A 22,306-nucleotide genomic window follows, 5' to 3' on the forward strand; every position below is an offset into this window, starting at 1 on the left:
GGTTTGTAACATCCCAGTAGGCCACAGCTGGCACTTTGCCGAATTATGAAAGTGTGAGGCTTGAAAACTTCCTCCCAATTCAGAATTATGAAAATCACTTCCTGGTGCCTCTTTCTAAGCACTGAGATCTCCTTTGTGTTTGCAGCCACTGGAAAGATCACGGTGACCAAAAGGATGACAGGTCAAGTGATAAATTGCCGAAAGTGTCATCTTAATTCCAGCAATCTGATTAATTATAAAGGCGACATTTTCCTTGATTTTTAGATCCCTCTGATGTGTTGTTTGAATGGCAACATGAAGCCAATACTTCTGATTTCATCACCATTCTACCTCATCTGAGCTGGAATAAGCTCTTTACAATGGGAAGGAGTACTGTTAAATGATCGGAGGGTAGGCAGGGGACTGGGTCAGGACATGAGTTCAGCCTATGCTGATCAGTTTATTATTTATTTATTCATTCATTACTTGCATTGTAATAGCTCTTAGAGGCCCCAATCTGAGATCAGGGACCCACTGTGCTAAGCAAGTACATATGTGAGAGACAGTCCCTGCCCCCAACAAATGTTCAGTCCTTGCTTTACAATAACATACACCAGATGGATGAAACAAACAGGTGCGGGAAAGGAGGAAGAGGAGTTAGAGAAATGAGCACGTTCTGGGGTGGCAGGGCTCCAGCTGTCAGCCCTGCATGGTGGGGCTCGGGCTGTCAAAGGCAACAACAGGAGATGTAAGCAACACAGTATCTGCACTGCGTCAACCGTAAGTCATAAGCTGCCTTACATCGACCTAACTCTGTAGTGCAGACCAGGCCACAAAGGGAAACAATTTAGTTTAAGCCTAACATTTGACCTAGCTTAAAAAATTGTATGACTTAAAAAGAAAATTGCTGAGAAGTTTAAAAATACAAACTTCCTGTAGGACAACCTCCCCTACCTCTACCTGCAAAAGTGTGTGCTGCTACTGCTTGCTGGGTCTAAGCAATTAGTTAATGAACATTATTCCCAGAGCTCTGCTAATGTTATTTAGGATATATTGGTGCACAAGTAATGAAACAAGCCACAGAAGACATTTATTTTGGCTCCTTTGGAAGGGGGAGTAGGGAAAGCAAAGTGTGCTCCATGGAAAGCAGACAGAATCAGTTAGGAAGGAGTCAGGGGTGGATTAAGACTGTAACTGGGACCAGATCCAACCAAACTTTCACCCATCCCCATCCCCTAGACAGCTGCACGTACTGCTCAAGTAAAAGTCACATGACCCCCTGCCGTCCTTATTTACAGTCACATTGTGACATGACGTGAATGACTGATGGGTCACGATGGACCCAAGCAAATTTCCTCCTTCCCTGGGTATTGCCCCCACAGCGGGGAAGGAGAGGGTGACTGGCAGGAATTGGCTGTGCTATGTTTTCCTCAGCTCACTGACCACTGATGCATTAGGGCCTTCTCTGAATGTGGTGTCCAGATGCAAGGATCCTGCCTTAATCCTCCCCGGAAGAAATGGTATTTTCAGGCTTCTAAGGCTATGTCTACACTAGAGACCTTACAGCAGCACAGATGTACCAATGCACCACTGTAAGATCTCTCGTGTAGCCGTCTGTGCCAACGGGAGAAACCCTCCTGCCGACATACCGCTGTGCACAGTCCCACTTATGCTGGCGAAATTTATGTTGCTTGGGGGGTAGGAGAGGGTGTTTTTCACACCTCTTTGCGATATAAGTTTTGCCAACATAAGTGGTAGTGTAGACATGGCCTAAGAGGGCTTTACAAACAGTGCACAGGGGAGAAAAGGGAGCTGGAGGGGATAAAAATGACTTAAAAATTGTTTGACAAGGCTTCTTTAATGAGTTCCTAGAACATTAGTAGGTCCTTTTACTTACTGCTGTGACTGCTAGCACCTCCAATTGGTAATTGCCCCAGGCAGAATCCTGAACATCTATCATGGCCACTTTGGTACATAAGACATTGGTATGTCACTGTGAATGACGATGGTGGTGGTGATGATGAAAGCGTTGTGCTAAGGTAAAACTTACAGACGTGTGCAATTTAGAGACAAGATAGAGAGAAATCCATACGTGACAAATATGCGCTGTGGGTGGGTGTGACTATCTTCACAAACACCTAGTGAGTGTTAAATAAAGATAACTGAAGATAAAATCATTGCTGTAATTAATTGATTTCCGTGCTTTCTCAGAGTGCTACAGTATTCTACAAAAATGATCCAAAATTGCAATCCAAAATGCAGCTTACAATAGTAGCACTGCTACTGCAGGGTTAAGTCCTCAGGTGCACTTTCTACTCTGGCTTTACTCAGTCTTGATTTAGGCAAACTCCCAACGATGTTAGAAGAAGGAATAAAAACTGTGGGTCAAATACTGATGTCAGTTATAACAATGTAACGCCATTGACTACAGTAAGTTACTCCAGCTTTACACTCACCGTCATAATGATATCAGAATCCAGCCCTGAGTAAGGACTTCAGGATTTGGCTTGCATTATTCTGGGGCGATTACTCTGGTATTTTATTTAGAAGAGTGGTATGCAGTTCTGCAGTAATTTTGTAGGTGGGTTTCCTCAGCTGCTAATCAACATCTGTGAAGAAAAGTTGAGCTAAGGAAGGAGAAGGAACTTTTCCCTTGTATAATTTTGGAGCATTTGACCTGCCTGCCTGCCTGCCTGCCTGCCTCTCTCTCTCTCCTCCCTTCTTCTTCCTCATCACATTTCAAGGGTTTTTTTATTAGTGACTTCATCCGCTCTCATTAATCAGCAAGCTATCTCAGGCTGGCAAGCTAATTTAGAGTCCTGCTTGTGCATTTGATCAGCAAATTCAAACCATGTGTAATGTCAGCAGGTCAGGAGAGGTGATGGAACATGGGATTTTCACTTCAGTTCCAGAAAGGGCCATAGCTGCTTCCAGGAAGCTGCATTTGGCAATGGGTGTGGGGAGCTGGAAAGATTTATTTCCCTGTACCAGGGCTCAGAGCCTCATCATTCTACTCGAGCATTTTCCAATCAATACGTTTCTCACAGACTCTCCATAGGCTGCATTAGAAAAACAATTTGATCTATTTATTATTATATGACAGGGTAGCCCTATAGACCAGGGTGTCTAGAGTTTGCAGGGTCTTCACACAGTCAATACTCTTAGTGAGAAATTAAGAGCTTCTCATAGAGAGCAGAGTAAGCCCTTGGGCAGATGTTAAAGCTGGTATTATCTGTGTGATCTGCAGAATTCTACCTCTCATTAATTTCTCTAGCACTTATACAGAAGAATGCAGTTTGCATGGTGCATACGGGGCTCACAAGTAGACTGTGTGCACAAAGCACACCCTGTACCTGTGTTCAGTGGTGAAAGGAATTCAGTTGCCATCTGCTCTTTACTTTAGTCCCATCTCCCATTGCAAAAGGTCTGTGAGCCCCTTCTTGAATTTCAGGTGGTTGGCCTTTGCTGTTATTCTACAGCTGCTAGATTTCTGCCAGGACTGTGGGGAACTTCTATATCTTGACATTATAATTAAAGCCAGTTTTACAACATTTTTTTTATGATGTGCAAGTCTTGTTTGGGTAACGCAGGCTAGTCTCCTCACTCCCCATCCTAGAACTCCTCCACTCCCCATCCAGTCCCTTCTTTCCCAGTAAAGTTCCTCCCCCATCCTATTTGCTCTCCCCCACAAGACACACCTCTCAGTCAATTTCCCCTCCACCAATCAATGCTCACCCCCCAATTAATCCTCTTTGGGGTGTAGTCAGCCTGAGCTGAAGGTGGCCTATGCACACTTTGGCCTGAGGCTTTTTCTGAGGTACTTATTGACATGCTACCCCTGCCTAATAGCTGGTGTCTCTGGGCCCCCACTTGCAGGACCAGCTTTCCATTAGGGGAGGGGACAATCCCTGCCAGCTGCAGTAGCTCTGGCCCTGTTGTGGTTACAATCCAGGTGACACTTGTTAAGAGCAGGCAAGTTTAGGAGTCACCATTCACAGCCCTCTAGTCCCCTCGGGGCACTTACCACAGTACGTGGGCCAACAGGAAGGAGGCAAGTCCCCATTACAGGGCTGCATCACACCAGCTGTCCCAGCTCACTTGCAGTGCCGCATTCTTGTTTCCAGGTAAGTGAGCATGCCACAAAGCCATCTGTCTGTGTCTGTCACCATACCCTTCTTCACCCCTCAAGTACTGGGAGTAGGAGAAATTCCCCATGAAGATAAGAATCCTTAACCATCCTGCTTTTATCATCCCTGGAACACCCTGTCTAAGGCCTTGTCTACACTACGAGAGTAGTTCGATTTTACTTGCATCGAATTTTTGTAATCGATATTGCAAAGTCGAACGTGTGTGTCCACACTAAGGACAGTAATTCGACTTTGTGCGTCCACACTAACGGTGATAGCGTCGACATTCGAAGCGGTGCACTGTGGTCAGCTATCCCACAGTTCCCGCAGTCCCCTCTGCCCATTGGAATTCTGGGTGTAGCCGGCAATGCCTTCTGGGTAACAAAATGAGTCGAGGGTGCTTTTGGGAAACTGTCGTCATCCGTCCATCACTCCCGCCCTCCCTCCCTGAAAGCGCCGGCGGGAAAACAGTTCGCGCGCTTTTCCAGTCATTGACAGCGCGGACGCCACTGTACTCCGAGCATGGAGCCCGCTGCGACCATCGCTGCAGTTGTGGCCGCTCTCAACGTCTCGCAGCTTATCATAAAGGTTTCCCTGAGGCAGATGCAGAAAAGTCAGGCAAGGAGGCTACGGCACCGCGGTGATGTCCTGAAGTCTGAGAGTAGCACAGACCTGTCAGAAAGCAGGCGACCCAGCGCCGAGGACATCACAGTGGCAATGGGTCATGTTGATGCCGTGGAACGGCGATTCTGGGCACGGGAGACAAGCACTGAGTGGTGGGACCGCATAGTGCTGCAGGTCTGGGATGAATCCCAGTGGCTGCGAAACTTTCGCATGCGGAAGGGAACTTTCCTTGAACTTTGTGAGTTGCTGTCCCCTGCCCTGAAGCGCAGTGACACCCGGTTGCGAGCTGCACTGAGTGTACAGAAGCGAGTGGCCATAGCCCTGTGGAAGCTTGCAACGCCAGACAGCTACCGGTCAGTCGCGAACCAGTTTGGGGTGGGCAAATCTACCGTGGGGGTTGTTGTGATGCAAGTAGCGAAGGCAATCGTTGATGTACTGCTGCCAAAGGTAGTGACCCTGGGAAACGTGGAGGCGATCATAGATGGCTTCGCAGCGATGGGATTCCCAAACTGCGGTGGGGCCATAGATGGAACTCACATCCCTATCCTGGCACCGGACCACCAGGCCACCCAGTACATTAACCGAAAGGGATACTTTTCCATGGTGCTGCAAGCACTGGTGGACCACAGGGGACGTTTTACCAACATCTACGTGGGATGGCCGGGCAAGGTTCATGACGCTCGTGTTTTCAGGAACTCTGGTCTGTTTAGACGGCTGCAACAAGGTATTTACTTCCCGGACCACAAAATAACTGTTGGGGATGTGGAGATGCCTATAGTCATCCTCGGGGACCCAGCCTACCCGCTAATGCCCTGGCTCATGAAGCCCTATACTGGCGCCCTGGACACTGAAAAAGAACTCTTCAACTACCGGCTGAGCAAGTGCAGAATGGTGGTGGAGTGTGCTTTTGGCCGTCTCAAGGGGAGATGGAGAAGCTTACTGACTCGCTGTGATCTCAGCGAAACCAATATCCCCATTGTTATAGCAGCTTGCTGTGTGCTCCACAATCTCTGTGAGAGCAAGGGGGAGACCTTTATGGCGGGGTGGGAGGTTGAGGAAAATAGCCTGGCTGGTGATTACTCACAGCCAGACAGCCGGGCGATTAGAAGAGACCAGCGGGAAGCGCTGTGCATCCGGGAGGCTTTGAAAGCAAAGTTCCTGAGTGAGCAGGGTAACCTGTGATTTTATAGTTTGTGTACTGAGAAGCTAAACCTGCCCCCGTTTCTTTACCCAGGTAATGTTGACTATCCTATCCAGTTACATACCCCCTTCACCCCCCCTCCAACACACGTGTCGAAATAAAAATAGTTCTACTTTGTTAAAGCACACCGTTTTCTTTAATACTGTTTTAGCGGGAATTTTTTAAAACTGGGACGCAGACTGTGGTGCGGGGCGGGTCTAGTGTTGTGATGCGAATGCAGCTTCTAAACTCAAGGATTGACAGGCTCCGCTGCGGTGGGATGCTTGTTTCAACGGAGCCTGTCACCCCTCCTGATCGGGACTGTGTGTATGGGAGGTCTATTTGACTTTGTGGCAGGGGGAGGACGGTTACAGATCCCATGCTGTGTGGCTCTGTGATCCTGTCTAAGGACCGGCGCTTAAGATCTGTAACTGCCCTCCCCCGCCACAAAGTCACAGAGCAACCCACCCCCCCCAACATTACATCAAAACAACCTCCCAGACTAACCGGGGCAACTAGTCACTGCATCACTGCACTGTGTATGTGCCCTGCTGCTGTGCCTGCCCCCGACTATGTACCCTGCCAAAGGAGACTGTCCTGTCCAATTTCCAACCCCCTTTCCCCTCCTCCTCCAAAAGAACATGATTGAAACAGTAGTTAACAGAAACGAATTTTTTATTATCAACTACACATGGCATTGGGAGGTGAAACTTGGACGTGGGCTTGTGTCAGGCGGGAAGGAAAGAACTTTTCAAATTTTGGGAAATGAGAGCCTTCTGCTACTAGAGCTCTCTGCAGGGGTGGAGTGAGAGTTAGCAGGGACTCTGCCGCCTCTCCTTCTTTGCACTTTGGGTGAGGTGGGTATGGGACTTGGTGGCGGGGGAGGGCGGTTAGAGATGGACTGCAGCGGGGCTCTGTCCTCCTGCCTCCGTTCCTGCAGAACATCCACAAGGCGCCGGAGCGTGTCCGTTTGCTCCCTCAGTAGTCCAAGCAGCGTTTGAGTCGCCTGCTGGTCTTCCTGCCGCCACCTCTCCTCCCGATCCATGTTGGCTTGGTGCATTCGGGTCAAGTTCTCCCGCCACTGGGTCTGCTGTGCTGCCTGGGCTTGGGAAGAGGTCATAAGCTCAGAGAACATGTCCTCCCGTGTCCTCTTCTTCCTACGCCTAATCCGCGCTAGCCTCTGGGAGTGTGATTCCAGGCTAGGTTGTGAGACAGTCGCAGACGGGGCTGTGGAAATGGGAAAAAGGGAGTGAATTCCTCTGAAAGATAAATGTAGTTGTGAACAAAGAACATAGTCTTTCTCTGTGAACAAGACCATGCACAGCACCTTTCACATGCGCACTCAGCACAAGGTCGAATTCTCGGCCTTCGCATTCTGTGCCTGGGGTCTTGAACAGCACATTTGAGAAGCGAGGCAGCACAACGGAATTTCTGTTGCAGGCAGACATGGTAAGCCGTACACTTGTGGCAGTTTAAAACTTTTATATTACCACTGGCCTCATTTCACATTTAAATCAATGTCAGTCCCTGCTGCCAGCAATCCGGCAAGCGGGAACTCTGCCCCTGTCCCACCCCCTCGCGGCTGTCCCCGGGAATGATCCCTTTCGGCTGCCCCTCTCCCGCCTCCACCGCGTGGCTGCAAACCAGCGGTGACAGTTCTGTAAAGGAACGGGAAAGCAGTCCCAACACTAACATTCCCCTACCTAATTAAAATCAGGTCACCATGGCCGACATCACCCTGATGAGGATCTCCGAGAGCGACAAAGAGAGAATGCTCCGGGAAAGCCTCCAAAGACCAGGGCCGTATGCCGCCCTGCTGTGCAGAGCAATGATCCCCGAGTACCTGATAATCTCGTGGCGCGGCAACGTGTCGTACTTCGGAGGACCCAATAAGGCCGCTCTCCCCAAGAACCTCATGCAACGGCTTTCAAGTTACCTCCAGGAGAGCTTCATCGAGATGTCCCAGGAGGATTACTGCTCTATCCCCGCACATATAGACCGCATTTTACTGTAGCTGCAGTAGCAGGGAATACACAGTAGAGCGGCTTGTGCAGGACAATCACTGAAAACCGGACATTGCTAGATTTCTTTTCAAAACTTGCACTGCCCCTTACTAAACCGTTAAGCGCCTAGGGCACACTAATCATGAACAACCCATTCTTTTAATTGTTAATATTCCTGTTTTGTTAAAAATAAATGTTTAGATGTTTACAACACTTACTGGCTGATCCTTCACCAGATTCTGTGTCCGGGGTAATGGCTGGGGACGCTTCGTAGGGGATCTCTGTAAGGGTGATGAAGAGATCCTGGCTGTCGGGGAAATCAGCGTTGTGAGAGCTGCCAACTGCCTCGCCCTCCTCATCTCCTTCCTCATCTTCCCCGTCCCCTAACATGTCTGAGGAACCGGCCGTGGACAGTATCCCATCCTCAGAGTCCACGGTCACTGGTGGGGTAGTGGTGGCGGCAGCACCGAGGATGGAATGCAGTGCCTCGTAGAAACGGGATGTCTGGGGATGGGATCCGGAGCGTCCGTTTGCCTCTTTGGTCTTCTGGTAGCCTTGTCTCAGCTCCTTGATTTTCACGCGGCACTGCGTTGCATCCCGGCTGTATCCTCTCTCTGCCATGTCTTTAGAGATCTTCTCGTAGATCTTTGCATTCCTTCTTTTGGATCGCAGCTCGGAAAGCACGGACTCATCGCCCCACACAGCGATGAGATCCAAGACTTCACGATCAGTCCATGCTGGGGCTCTCTTTCTATTCCCAGACTGCACGGCCATCACTGCTGGAGAGCTCTGCATCGTTGCCAGTGCTGCTGTGCTCGCCACGATGTCCAGACAGGAAATGAGATTCAAACTGGCCAGACAGGAAAAGGAATTCAAATTCAAATTTTCCCGGGGCTTTTCCTGTGTGGCTGGTCAGAGCATCCGAGCTCGCACTGCTGTCCAGAGCGTCAACAGAGTGGTGCACTGTGGGATAGCTCCCGGAGCTATTAGCGTCGATTTCCATCCACACCTAGCCTAATTCGACATGGCCATGTCGAATTTAGCGCTACTCCCCTCGTCGGGGAGGAGTACAGAAGTCGAATTAAAGAGACCTCTATGTCGAACTAAATAGCATCGCAGTGTGGACGGGTGCAGGGTTAATTCGATTTAACGGCGCTAACTTCGACATAAACGCCTAGTGTAGACCAGGCCTTAAATGCCTGCTGGCCTCCTCCTGCTGACCGCCAGTGCTAACATCTACTGGGAAAGCATCCGTAATAAGAATGGCAGAGCTGTTGTTTTGAATGGAGAGGGTTCAGTTCCAGTCTCAGGAGGGAGTAATTCCTCGCACTGGTGCTCAATTTGTGATTCAACTTAAAACCCCTTCAACACAATTAGCTTGATGCTACTTAGCACACATTTCCCCAGCCATCTCCATGGAACAGCTCCGTGTGGTTTGTGCTCTCTAGTTCAAGAGCCAAGCCCTGGGCCTACATCGTTCCTCTGAACACTGGTAAGCTGGAGAGAAAGAGGGGTAGTAGTAAAGGAATGGTAGCAAGAGTCATACTTAACATTTTTATAGCATTTTATTTTATTTTTTGATCTCTGTCCTCTGAAGCCTCCAGGATGACCATGGCTGGAGATGGGATACTGGGCAGAGTGAGCCAGGGCTCTGAGGTGGCACCGAGCATTCTCTCTCTCAGGTGCTTGGTTGGCTTGTTCTTGCTCACATGGTCAGGGTCTAACCAGTGGCGGATTAGCCACTGAGCCAAGGGGCCTGTGCCCAGGGGCCCCAGGCAATTGGGAGCCCCCGGAAAAATGGGCACCCCTCCACACCCCGACCCGCTGTGCCCGCCTGCCCAGTACTCCTGCCGGGGAGCAGGGTCAGGGCACAGGGGCTTGCCCCGCACTGTTCGCCCGGCACTCCTGCTGGGGAATGGGAGAAGCCCCCGTGCCCTGACTCTGCTCTCCGGCAGGAAGGGCAGTGGGGGCAAGCCTTGGTGCTCAGACCCCATTTCCCCGGCAGGAGCCCCCGAGGTGGGGCAGGAGGGGATTGCATGCAGAAGGGGCGGGGAGGGGGCCCCACTTGCTCTGGCCAAGGGCTCCACAATACCCTAATCTGCCTCTGGGTCTAACCAATTGCCATACATGGACTGGGAAGGAATTTCCCCCCAGGTCAGGTTGGAAGTGACCTGGTTTTATGCCTTCCTCTGCAGCATGTGGGTGTTGGTTACTGGGTATATCTCATTTAGTCATTTCCCTGCCATTCATTGCAGCGGCCTCTGGCATTGGCACACCTCGGTCCTTCCTAGTCTCTGCCTGAGGCACAGAACAGTCTAGTCTCCTGCAGGTGGGAACAATTTGGTCTAATGTTGGTTGTTAGGTTTAGTGTGCGGGTGGCCTGTGACGTACAGAAGGTCAGACTAAATGATCTGGTAGTCCCCTTCTGGCCTTATACTTTATGACTCTGTATTCAGAGCACTAATAAATCCTCATCAGAGCCCTTTGCATGAGGAAACTGAGACAGAAAGGTGAAGTGACTTCCCATGACCCCACATTGAATCAGTGGCAGAGGCTGAACTAGACCCCTTTCTGGCTCTGAAGCCTATGTTCGCCCCTCCAGACCACAGTACCTTAACAGTGGTGGGCAAAGAAACCCACTCTCTTGCCCCAACCTGCATCAAACACACCTCTCTCTGCCATGGGCAGTGTGCTATGTGATGTGAGTAATACAGCACATTGCAGATTATTAACAACCCAAAGCCAGCCTCTACGTCAGTTTAGAGCACACCGATTGCTAGCATACATTTGCTTTTTGTGAACATTTCTAGTGCAGTTTTCCCACTGGTGAATTGTGTATTGTTCTGTAGTCAGGGCTTCCCTGCCTGACGCTGCCGGAGTGATGATGCTTGAGTCCCTGGGTGTACAAAACCAAGCTGCTGATTTGCATGTGCTGGTCCCTTTGCTGTTTGCCCAGCTGTGATAAGTACTTTGCAGTGTGGGAGTAAAAACAATTCCATCTGCTCTCTGGAAAGGATGAATGAACAGGGGGAGTCTTTTCTTTTTTCCCCTTCTCTCTCTCCCTTCTTTTTGCCTATAAGGCAGTCAGGCATTAGGATGGAATCTCCCAGCCTAAACGGAACAAAAATATATGTAACGTACTTGTGAATGCTGTGTAAGTAGCGTATGATTTATATATTGAACTTCTGACCTCATCTATTGACTCACATTGGAACTAATGTGGAAAAGGCCTCTTTCATACTGTATGCTACACATCCTACTCATATGTAACGTACCTCTAAAATACGTGATTTACTGCATACAGTACATATATGAACCACACATGTCCTTTCCTCTTATGGGAAAAGGGAGATATTGAACGTTAGTGTTGCCATTGTCGGGATTGGATATCTTTCATAAAAATGTTCCCTCATTCACCCAGAAGTTATGGTCTTATGCAAGAATTACTGGATGAAATTCTTTGGCTTGTATAATGCAGGAGTGAAGAGTAGATGATCATAATGGTCCTTTTAGGCCTTAAAATCTATGAATATATGGGTTATTGTGGAGCGCCTATGCAACTCAGAGTTCTTTTAATGCCCAGAGTAAACACGGCTTTAGGGACCTGCAGTTGCCTCACAGGAAACTTGGAAAGCATGGCATCTTAAATCAGTTAATTCTGAAGTGTGTGTGTGTGTGTGATTTTTTCCCCCCCTGCTGTTTATGCCAGCTACTTCAGAGGAAGGTGTAAACCACCCCAGCAGTTCCTCTTTGTTGCCCCTATTTTTGCAATGCTACCATATCTAGGAGCTGGGAGTGGGTTTCTTCCTAACTCCAGGTGGTTATCAGTTTGTGCCCTGGAGCATGAGAGTGGATCAACCTCATCATTTTTATCCCAGCTAATGTAACAAATGTCAGAAGCAGGACTTCAGGTGAAGAATAAGTAGCAGGAGTAGATAATCTATTAAGATACCAAGATCCAGCCTGCAGCATCAGAAAGGCGAGTGCATGTTTTTCTCCCTGTTTAATGCATATGCTGCTTCAAGACTGAAAGAAGCACTATAAATAATTTTATTCTATTGAAGGTAATGCTCAGGAGCTGACAAGACAGGCTAGCTAGAGAATGTGAGTCTCTCAGAGCCAGACTCGGCCATCTTTATTCACATGGAGTAATAACAATATCTAGCTCTTGTAGAGCGCTTTTAACCATGGATCTCAAAACTCGTTACAAAAGAGGACAGCATCATTATCCCTATTTTTTAATACAGATGGAGAAACTGAGGCACAAAGTAGTGAAGTGACTAGCCCAAAGTCTCGCAGCAGAGCTGGGACTAGAACCCAGGTCTCTAGAGTCCCAAGCCAGGGCCCTAGCCACCACTGCCACCTCCCTAATTTAATAGGAATTTTTAAGGAGAAAGATGCTGCCCAACAGGCTTGGCCCAATGCCCAGTACGGTCAATGATTAACTGATTTCAGTGGTCATTGGATTAGGCAGAATTTAGCCCTCATTTTGTAGCACAGGTCTGATCATCCTCACTGTTTTGTTTGGTAAATGCTTTTTGTTACTTTAATATGATGCAGTAAGCATCCTTTATTGAGAATAGAGGATAAGGGGGATATAGAAAGAGTCTGTTTTCTTGCATAGTGTCCCTGGTAATAAAGATCAATGGGAAAAGAAATGGCAAAAATATAGAACACAGCATCCAAAAACATAAGCAGAGTTCATTTTCTTTTATGGAGACTATATGACAAATGTTTTAATGAAGTATCAGCAGGTCTGTATAGTTAGGTTTCCTCTCTGCCTTAAAACCCCCTTGAGCTGCACAGCCCTCCCTTTGATACCTTTCTTTTCATGAAATGATCTGTTTTAATAAGAAAAAAAAAAGAGGAAAAGAAAATATGTGATGCTCTACAGGGCAGCATTGTTTCTGAATGGAGCTTTCCATGAGGTGTCAGCAGCTCTTTCAGTGACGTTAGCCTGCCTCACGCTTACTCACATTGCAGTATTTGCGCCTCCACAAAAAGCCTCTCTGGAGTGAATTGATTCAGCACTGCAAAGGAACTGTCATGCAGTGAACAGAGTGCTTTGAAGCAAATCGTTCCACAGGAAAGTGAGGGAGGGATGAGAAGAGAGGAGAAGATCAAGGAGGAGAAGTGGTTAACCTGTTTTGTTGTCTTTGATAGCACCTTATATGCTCAAAACATTACAGAGAGACACTAATTCTCATAACACCCCCATCAGTAGGAGGTAAATAGTATTACCTCATTTTACCAATGGGGAAGTTGAATTAGAAAGTCAAAGTGATTCAGTGTCAGATCTAGGAGTAGACTGAACAGAGGCATATGCTATGAAATGTTACTGTGTCCGAACAACAGTTGCCAAGATGATGCTGAACGTGGTTTGTTCTGGTCTATCCAGAGCAGTGAACTGTGTTCATCACTGACTCACCTAACACAAGTGTGTTCAGACATGGTAATACTTAATAGTATAAACCAGGTCAAACAGAAAACTCTCACATACCAGTTTTTGGGATCCAGGCCTGGAAAAATAATTATTTTTATGGTTTGTGCTATACTCTGTAAAGGAATGCGCTGTAAATTATAAAATGTGCTGATCACATGAGATTATCATACTGGTGTGCCACAAAATGGAGAGGATCTTGTATTTTTTTTTACAAAAGCCACAACCGTTTAGCAGAAGATGAAATGCAGTTGAGAAGTTTGGTGTCTTGCTTCATCTTTTGGATTTCTAATCAAAACTCTAGTTGGATTTCCATGTTACCAAAATTCCAATGATGAATAAAGATCAAAATGCAGATATCTGCTTCTACCTGTTTGTAATTAAATTGCACCAATTAGCTACCCAGAGATAATCTCTGAAGTAGGCTTTAGACATGTAGAAGGTTACTCCATTAGCCTATCACCACTGGAGAGACTGGTTCAAATGAGAGAATAAGACACAAATTAAAATGAGCTTGATATTCTCATTTTCCACACGCCAAAACCACCACACTAACTGGCACCACTGGAAGCCTCTGTTCAGAAGAAGCTTAGAACTTGGTCCTGCTAGTGAAGGCAGGGGGCTTGACTTGATGACCTTTCAAGGTCCCTTCCAGTTCTAGGAGATGGGATATCTCCATTAATTAAATTTTAAAATTTAAAATTAACTCTTCCAGGTCAGGAATGAGGTGCATTGACAGAGCTGAGTGAGGGTCCAGAACTAAACAGCGGGGAGTGTTCCATGTCAGGCCTGAGGAGCTTTGCAGTAGGGAACCAGGAGAAGGCAGCACTGGAAGTGAAAGGAGTGTCATTGCCCAGGTTTGAGGTGCATAGGTAGAGCTGGTGGTCGAGGCACAAAGACTAGAATAGCAGGATTGCAGTTCAAGAGAGATGCACTGACAGAATTGCATATAGGAAACCCCTACACCCTGTGCCATTACTGTTCTTGGCCTTAGCCTTGCTGACTCTCCCTTACTTCCACGAGCCTGAATTAATTTTTGTTGAAAAAGAAAGATTGTTGGGGAGCAGAGTTTATTTATCATTAGAATTTATTATATAACTCCATAGACACACTTGGTGTTTCCCTTACAATAAAACCCAGATTCCATGCTCTAGAGCAGTGGTTTTCAACCTTTTTTTCATTTGCAGACCCCTAAACATTTTCAAATGGAAGTGCGAACCCCTTTGGAATCTTAGACATAGTCTGCGGACCCTTAGCAGTCCATGGACCACAGGTGGAAAACCACAGTCCTATGGTAATGTCAACCTTTCATGGACCCCTTAGACACAGTCTGTAGACCCCCTAGGGGTTTGTGGACAATAGATTGAAAAACACTGCTCTAGAGAGTACAGTCTAGTTCCTCTATGATACATACCTAACAGGTCTCCTCCTGCAGGAGGATACAAGTTTAACCTTTCTTGGGGAAAGGAGGATTTAAAGACTGGAAGTGCGAACCCCTTTGGAATCTTAGACATAGTCTGCGGACCCTTAGCAGTCCATGGACCACAGGTGGAAAACCACAGTCCTATGGTAATGTCAACCTTTCATGGACCCCTTAGACACAGTCTGTAGACCCCCCAGGGGTTTGTGGACAATAGATTGAAAAACACTGCTCTAGAGAGTACAGTCTAGTTCCTCTATGATACATACCTAACAGGTCTCCTCCTGCAGGAGGATACAAGTTTAACCTTTCTTGGGGAAAGGAGGATTTAAAGACTGGAACTTGGAGGACTAAACTAGGAAATATTTTGGAATGCAGCATTCCCTAATGACATGGCTGTGTATGTAGAAAGCATTTTTGAGAAAGCACCACGTCCAAGTACAAGAGTCATTCAATCCAAACAACATTGTCTCAGTGAATCAAAGATCAGATGCAAGTGCAGGAGGTCAGATTAGATGGTCACTGGGGTCCCTTATGGCTTTACAATCTGTTAATCTATGAATGAAAAAGGGAGAGGAGGGGAGGCATGTTGGTTGGAAAAAGAAACAGGTGTTTAATAAATGAGGAAATGGTTGCTCTGGGAGAGGCCGACGGGAAATGCAAAGAAACATTACATAGTTTTTAAACTTTGGGGGATATTCTTTGGGGTGTTTGTTACCATCCGTATTTGTGTGGAAGGCAGGGAAAGTCACTCGTGGGTGTTTCAAGGTCCTTCTCCTCTTTTTTAAAGTCCTTAATGTCCTAGATCTGTGCTGTATTAGACCCCACCTCATCCTTCGTATCCAACCACAAGAGCTGCAATTGACACAAGTGCTGCAGTTGGCAGTCCTCAGGATTAAACTCTTGGGGTCTGGAAACAGATTGTTTCCACTGGGAGGACCTTAGGCTGTGGAATTCCTTCTACCAGAGAGGAAGATGAGTCTGAGTCTCAATATTTTTTTAAACCATGGTGCACATCTCTTTGCATAGACCTTCTCCTAAGGATGGAGCTACAGAAAACACCCACCTCAGTGATCCCACTCTAACCAATGACTAAATTGCAGGAGGGGTAGAGAGTTTAGGTCCTCTTGCAGAGACAATTAGATGTGATTCTTTGTTTTGAAAGTGGCTCATAATGCAATGCTAAGGAGTACATTACAAATGAAGACGGATTTGATATGGTGTCTTTCTGCTGAGTAACTGCTGTTCAGATCAGCGGTATCTCGTTCCTTTCGGGAGTCAAGTACGTGCTCATCTGAAGCTCCAGAAGCTTGCTCTCAATTCCCCTCCTGACTCAGATTCAGTTCTGTATGTAACTTGATGCGGGGGGCTTTCCGATTAGCTGCTTTGGGAATCTGAATCTTTCATACCAGCAGAACAGAATTCATTACCCGTGACTTTTTTTTTAACCCTGGCAAAAGGGCTGCATATCATTTTTTTTAAAATAACCAACTACGAGATTTGTAGTTATGTTTGCAAAGATTGGGGTAATCAGTCTCACAGAATAGTGTGTCAGGAAGGAAACGTCTTCCCATATGCAGCAGCATACAATCAGCCAGGTGCAATATAAAAAAGGGTGGTTCATCTTGCTCTGAAGCATAAGATTTTAAGCACTGCCAGGGGCTATGTACCAAAGATCTGATCAGATATGGCAAATTTTATGTTTCTATGCGCAGTGTGAAGCTTTCCTTTCTACATAACGCATTGTAACAAGTCAAACAATGAGTCATCTCATAAGGGGAAAAGGAAAGGAAGCTTTTATCTCCCAATGGATAAGAGATAATCTGCCTGCCTATCTATCTAGGTATAAGCAGCTGCCTGAAAATTAAGCTGCTTTTTTCTCCATGGGAAGGAAGCCATTTTAAAATTGTATGTAAGACTGATATTTTAATCTGACCCATCCCAGGTCTCATCCTGTGTCCAATAAAATCAATGGCCAAACTCCCTTTGACTTCACTGGTAGTAAGATCAGGCACTGAGACCAAACTTAAGCCTGGTCTATACACAAAAGTTGTATCATTTTATCCATATCAGTATAGTTAAAGTGACACAACCCTGCTTGTAAGGGAACAGTTATATCGGTACAAATGTGCTTATAGTAGTATAGTATGCAGTGTTTTTGTAGCCGTGTTGGTCCCAGGATATTAGAGAGACAAGGTGGGTGAGGTAATATCATTTATTGGACCAACTTCTGTGGGTGGGAGAGACAAGTTTTTGAGCTCTTCAGTGCTGGTTATTTCTATGTAGGAAGGGGACTAAACTATAGTGTATCTAAACTAGGGGTTGTTCCAGTATAATTATATTCTTAAAAATCACACACACACACGAACCAACATAACTGTATGTAGATGAGCACAATCTCTATCCAGCCAGTTGAAAGCTGTGGTCTTGTGGCTTGTTCAGAGGCAGATACATGCGGACGAACGCAGCACTTCACAGTCATGGTTGGGGCGTGGATGTAACTTTGTATTGCTGCCCCAGACCAATCTCAGGCTTTGCATCCAAATGCAGTTACTGATTCACTAGTCCAGGGGTAGGCAACCTATGGCACGCGTGCCGAGCTGATTTTCAGTGGCACTCACACTGCCAGAGTCCTGGCCACCAGCCTGGGGGGCTCTGCATTTTAATTTAATTTTAAATGAAGCTTCTTAAACATTGTAAAAACCTTATTTACTTTACATACAATAATATAGACTTATAGAAAGAGACCTTCTAAAAACGTTCAAATGTATTACTGGCACGCGAAACCTTAAATTAGAGTGAATAAATGAAGACTCGGCACACCACTTCTGAAAGGTTGCCGACCCCTGGACTAGTCCTTTCCCAGAATCGCTTACCCTTTCTTCCAGTTTCTTAACGTGACCACAGTGTTTCTATCTCCCACAGGCTTGCAGCCAGTTTACTGGAGCAGGGATGATGTGGCCCAGTGGCTCAAGTGGGCAGAGAAGGAGTTTTCTCTGAGGCCGATTGACAGCAACACTTTTGAGATGAATGGCAAAGCACTCCTGCTCCTGACCAAAGAGGACTTTCGATACAGGTCTCCTCATTCAGGTGAGGTTTATCTACACCAGGAAGGATGGAGCCACACAGGGTGCAGGAAAGAGACGGAAGCAGAGACAGAGTCTGGGAAGGAAGGGAGGGAGGAAGAGAGCCATGAAAGGTGGGTTGCAGAGACAAGAAAAGACACCCATAGTTGTTGGGGTGGGAAGGGAAAGACAAGGAGAGCTATGCAGACTAGGCCAGGGAAGAGTGAAACATCCAGTAAAATAAGAAAGGGTGAGGGAGAGAGAGATCCAAACACCCTTGAACTTTGAGAGAGTTTAGATCCCAATCCAAACTGAGAGTGCCTGGCCCATCTCTAGTTAAAACCCTTTGCAAAACTCAGAGAGAGACTGCCTGGCAACAGTTTAGAACATCCAGCTCTGTCCTTTAAAGGCTTATCATTTCACAGACCCAACTAGAGAAGGGAGTTAATCAACTGCTCCAGCCTCTTAAGAAGCCTGCATTAGCATTCTGCCTCACAGTTGACTCAGCTGATTGTGCTGCTAAAAGCTTCAGCAAAACTCATCCCTGGGGACCTTTCCTCTCTTTTACAGCTCCCATGGGCTTCCCATTACTCTGCCCATATTCTCTCACATGCTGGAGTCCAGCCCCAGGCAAAGCACAGGCAGGTGTGTGAATCAATCCGCCTGTTGCCAAATAATTTAGTTATGTACTCACACAGAAGATTTAGAAACATGTGTGTGTCACCTGCCTGTATTTATATTCCCTGCAGTCTGTCGCCTTCAGCATTACAATCACACTGAACCTCCTTCCTCTCCTGTGTCAGGGCTGTTTAACTAAATTTGAATGAATGGTTCTAAATAAAAGTTGTTAGCTTTCTTTTTATGACCATATAGGGTACCCCTGCTAAATAAAAAGGCTTGTAATTCAATCAGCTACCAGAAATGATCATACAGCTTGAACTGAGTGCCTGGAAAATAGCTGCTATCAGACTTCCAATGTAAAGACACAGGAATACAGATCGTGTTGCACTAACCAATCAAAATGTGGAGTAGTTCTGAAAGACACTAACCTTGTGACTCCCCGAAGGCACCTCCCTCTACTAGCATCCTCTTACAGGATCTGACCCATCCTTTTTTCATATAGGCCCCGATTCAACAAAGCACTTGAATATGTGCTTAAGTCCCATTGACTGCTTAAGAAATAAATAAATAACCTTGGGCAGGACAACTTTTCTGGTGTTTTGTATGTAGCACCCACTATGCTGCATGTGACTGGCCTTCCCTTATCCCCAGCACCAGCTGTCTAGGAGAGACACCTCTCTTGTCCCTGCATGTACTGTTACTGCACTTGACGTCAACTGGATTTAAGCATCTGCGGGCTGGGGACTGAGCATTCACGGAGGAGAATCCTTGGCTCTAGAATTTATTTCCTCACTGTGAATGGAGCTCATACTTTGCTGAATATGAGGCATGATTTTACTGACTACTGATCTGTGAACTCAATTTAAAATTTTATTCTAATTTTTTTATGGTAGCTGTTGACAAACTTTTGAGAAAACATTCCATTCAGGCCTGCTAAATCTATGCCACATACAGCAATAACAGGCACAGAGGTTGCCCTTAAAACTTTTAGATGACTATAGATCACTAAATAACATCATCTCGTATTTGAAGTATTTCCCAGATATTCCTGTATTTGAAGTATAAGGAAATGAATAATGCCATTTCTGCCCTAATGTTATTAAGTTAGCCATACACTCAAAAGTTGTACCACTTTAACTATACTGGCAGGGGCATTTCAGTGAGGGTTGTGATTATTATTATTATTTTTTAACCAAAACAGTTATACCATTATAACCCATTGTGTAGATACAGTTATAGCAGTATAAATGTGCTTATACCAGTATAACTTATTCCCCTTCCCTAATGGGAATAGCTATACCAGGATAAACACCATTATACCAATATAACCAATATATCCACACAAGGGCTTGTACTGTTTTGTAGGAAATCACATCCCCCATGAAATCCTTATATTGGTATAAAAGCTGCGTGTAGACTTGGCCTAAGGCAAAGGTGGGCAGTTTTTAAGGATGACCACCGTATTCTCCTGAAGTGATCTGGCACAATTTATGTGTGTGTCTCTATCTTGCTCTGTAAAATACAAATTACGTGGTAAAATCCCCCTCTGGTCTCTCATTATGTATTAAATACGAGGCTTCGTTTTTAATTAATTTTTCAGGCATTACAGACTCCTTTAAAAGTGCCCCAAAGTCACCCCTGACATAGTAAAGGCAGCCAAGACAGAGAAATAGAGCAAAAAGTCAGACTATGGAAATGAGAATGACTTAGGCTGAAATAGCTAGGAAATAAACAAAAAAGGTTTAGTATCTTTGACCGACAGATAGAACCTTGGAGGTTTACAGCGGCAAGTGCTGAATATGAAATGGATTTACAGGTGTTATAGAAATAAGAAAAATAACAGTAGTAGAAAATCCAAGGTCTCCTAAATGCCACTTTTATTAAGACAGTTAAAGGACCTATGAAAATTAGTTAATATTTCAGGCAAAGTACCATTGTTGAATATTGTTCACTCCTGCATGTGGGGGCAGGAGATAGGCAAAGGGCTGCATGTAGTATTATTAAGATTAATCACACACACCCTGGGGCACTTAGAGTCACCTGCATTTTGTGCTTTGGTTAACTCTTTCTACTTAACTGCTTCATTGTCGCCAGCTTTAAAAGGCAAAAAGCACCTCCATTGTTGCCCACCGTACAGTTGGAGGCGGGAGGTCACTGAAAGGTGAAATATTCTCACAATAAATAAATCACCACATAAACAATCAGTCTTCTGGCAACTGCAATGTGTGTTCCTTTAAGGCCACCATACTGTTACCTGCAAAATCTAGCAGTGCTGGAAGTTATTCCCATGCCGTGCTGTTGGAATGGGAACAAGACTCCTGAAGCACTGCTAATAAATGAGCACTAGCCCTGAGGGAGGTAGCTCTGTGTAAGTCTGTACTGACACCCAGGGCCAGCGCTTCCACTAGGCGATCCTAGGCGGTCGCCTAGGGCAGCAGGATTTGGGGGGTGGCATTTTGCCACCCTCAGCGGAAATTCGGCGGCGGGGGGTCCTTTTGCTCCAGGTCTTTGGCGGAAATTCAGCAGCAGGTCCTTCACTCGCTCTGGGACCCGACGCCGAAGTGCCCCGAAGACGCAGAGTGGAAGGACCCCCGCTGCCAAATGCTCAGAGGAGGAGCGCTGCCGCCTAGGGCGGCAAAAACCCTGGCGCTGCTCCTGCTGACACCCACAAGACAATTGGAGTTAGGTGCCTCGCTACCTTTGCGGATCTGGGCCTGACTGACCTGCTAAATTTACCGTGGGGAGAATTTATCAACATTCTATTAGATTTCCATAGAATGTCATAATGACACAGGAACATCACTGCCACAACACACAAAGCGGTGTGGAGGAGCATCAGTGATGTTTTTTTAATGGAATGTATATCTTCTCCAGCATAAAACCTCATTATACAGTAAAACTTAAGGGAGGAAGTGTTGAATAATGGTTAAAGCAGAAGGCTCAGAGCCAGGAGATCTGGGTGCTGATCTTCATTCTACCATGAACCTGCTGTATAAGCTTTGCCTGGATGACTTAAACATTCTATGCCCTTGTTTGCCCATCTGCAAAACTGGGACATAATTAAGTCTCACACCTCCTCTTAGTAAACTAATGTTTGTAAAGTGCTTTGAGATCCTCAGATGGGAGGTGATGTGGAAGTACAAAATCTATCCACCAGCCTATTAAGTGCAACTGGACTGAGGTTTACATTGCCCCCTCCCCCCCCCCCCCCCACTTTTCATTACTGTTGCCTCTGCGTGACATGCACAACTTTTGGACTGCCAAGGAGGAGTCTTACTCAGGAGTGAGAAAGATGCGGGTTCTTCTTGCAGGCACTTTTAGATCTGAAAATGGCACCAGGAGCTTAGAATTCATGCATCCAATGGCCAAATGAGTCTTCTCCAAGAGTCTGTAACTTTTCATTTCCTTTAGCTGCCTGTTTGTCTTTCAGGTGACGTGCTGTATGAACTCCTTCAGCATATCCTGAAGCAAAGGAAAGCTCGCATGCTATTTTCACCTTTCTTCCACCCTGGGAACTCTATCCATGCTCAGCCAGAGGTCATATTACACCAGAACCACGATGAAGGTAATAATGTCTCTTTTATTACTGGAGGTGTCATTATGTCAGCAGTTTGGATGAGACCATCAGGAGGTTTTTTCTTACTCTAAACCAATAAAAATTTCATTTTAAAACAATCTCTCTCCCTTCAGAAGTGGAACAGTCCTTTAGTTGTTACAATGTTCAGCTGATCCACCAAGCCATTTGGTTGCAAATTCTTAGTGCTTTATAATATTTTAGTCTTTTACTTGTGTAAATCTCCATTTATTTTCCGCTATTTTGTCCTGCTTCAAAGCCTGTTTAAAAATA

General features: G+C 46.1%; 2 protein-coding genes across 9 annotated transcripts in view; one reads left to right on the top strand and one right to left on the bottom strand.

Annotated features, from left to right (window-relative positions):
• Positions 1–22,306, top strand: part of ETV6 (ETS variant transcription factor 6) — a 177,118-nt gene that overhangs the window by 116,842 nt on the left and 37,970 nt on the right. For 7 of the 8 annotated variants that reach the window (XM_065584037.1, XM_065584047.1, XM_065584052.1 and 4 more), the window contains 2 exons: positions 17,699–17,863; positions 21,890–22,024. In XM_065584037.1, the coding sequence (XP_065440109.1) occupies positions 17,699–17,863; positions 21,890–22,024 (300 nt within the window). Of the gene's footprint in view, positions 1–3,095; positions 4,104–17,698; positions 17,864–21,889; positions 22,025–22,306 lie in introns of those variants that run through there. The other variant, XM_065584068.1, reaches the window with a different exon arrangement.
• Positions 6,568–9,103, bottom strand: LOC135981453 (uncharacterized). Its single transcript, XM_065584081.1, has 2 exons — positions 8,132–9,103; positions 6,568–7,137 (listed from the first exon to the last, which is right to left on the bottom strand). Exons 1-2 carry the CDS (start codon positions 8,706–8,708, stop codon positions 6,662–6,664), a joined length of 1,053 nt encoding a protein of 350 aa, XP_065440153.1. The 5' UTR covers positions 8,709–9,103; the 3' UTR covers positions 6,568–6,661.

This window comes from Chrysemys picta, chromosome 1 (genome assembly GCF_011386835.1).
Source record: "Chrysemys picta bellii isolate R12L10 chromosome 1, ASM1138683v2, whole genome shotgun sequence".
NCBI classification, from domain to species: domain Eukaryota; kingdom Metazoa; phylum Chordata; order Testudines; family Emydidae; genus Chrysemys; species Chrysemys picta.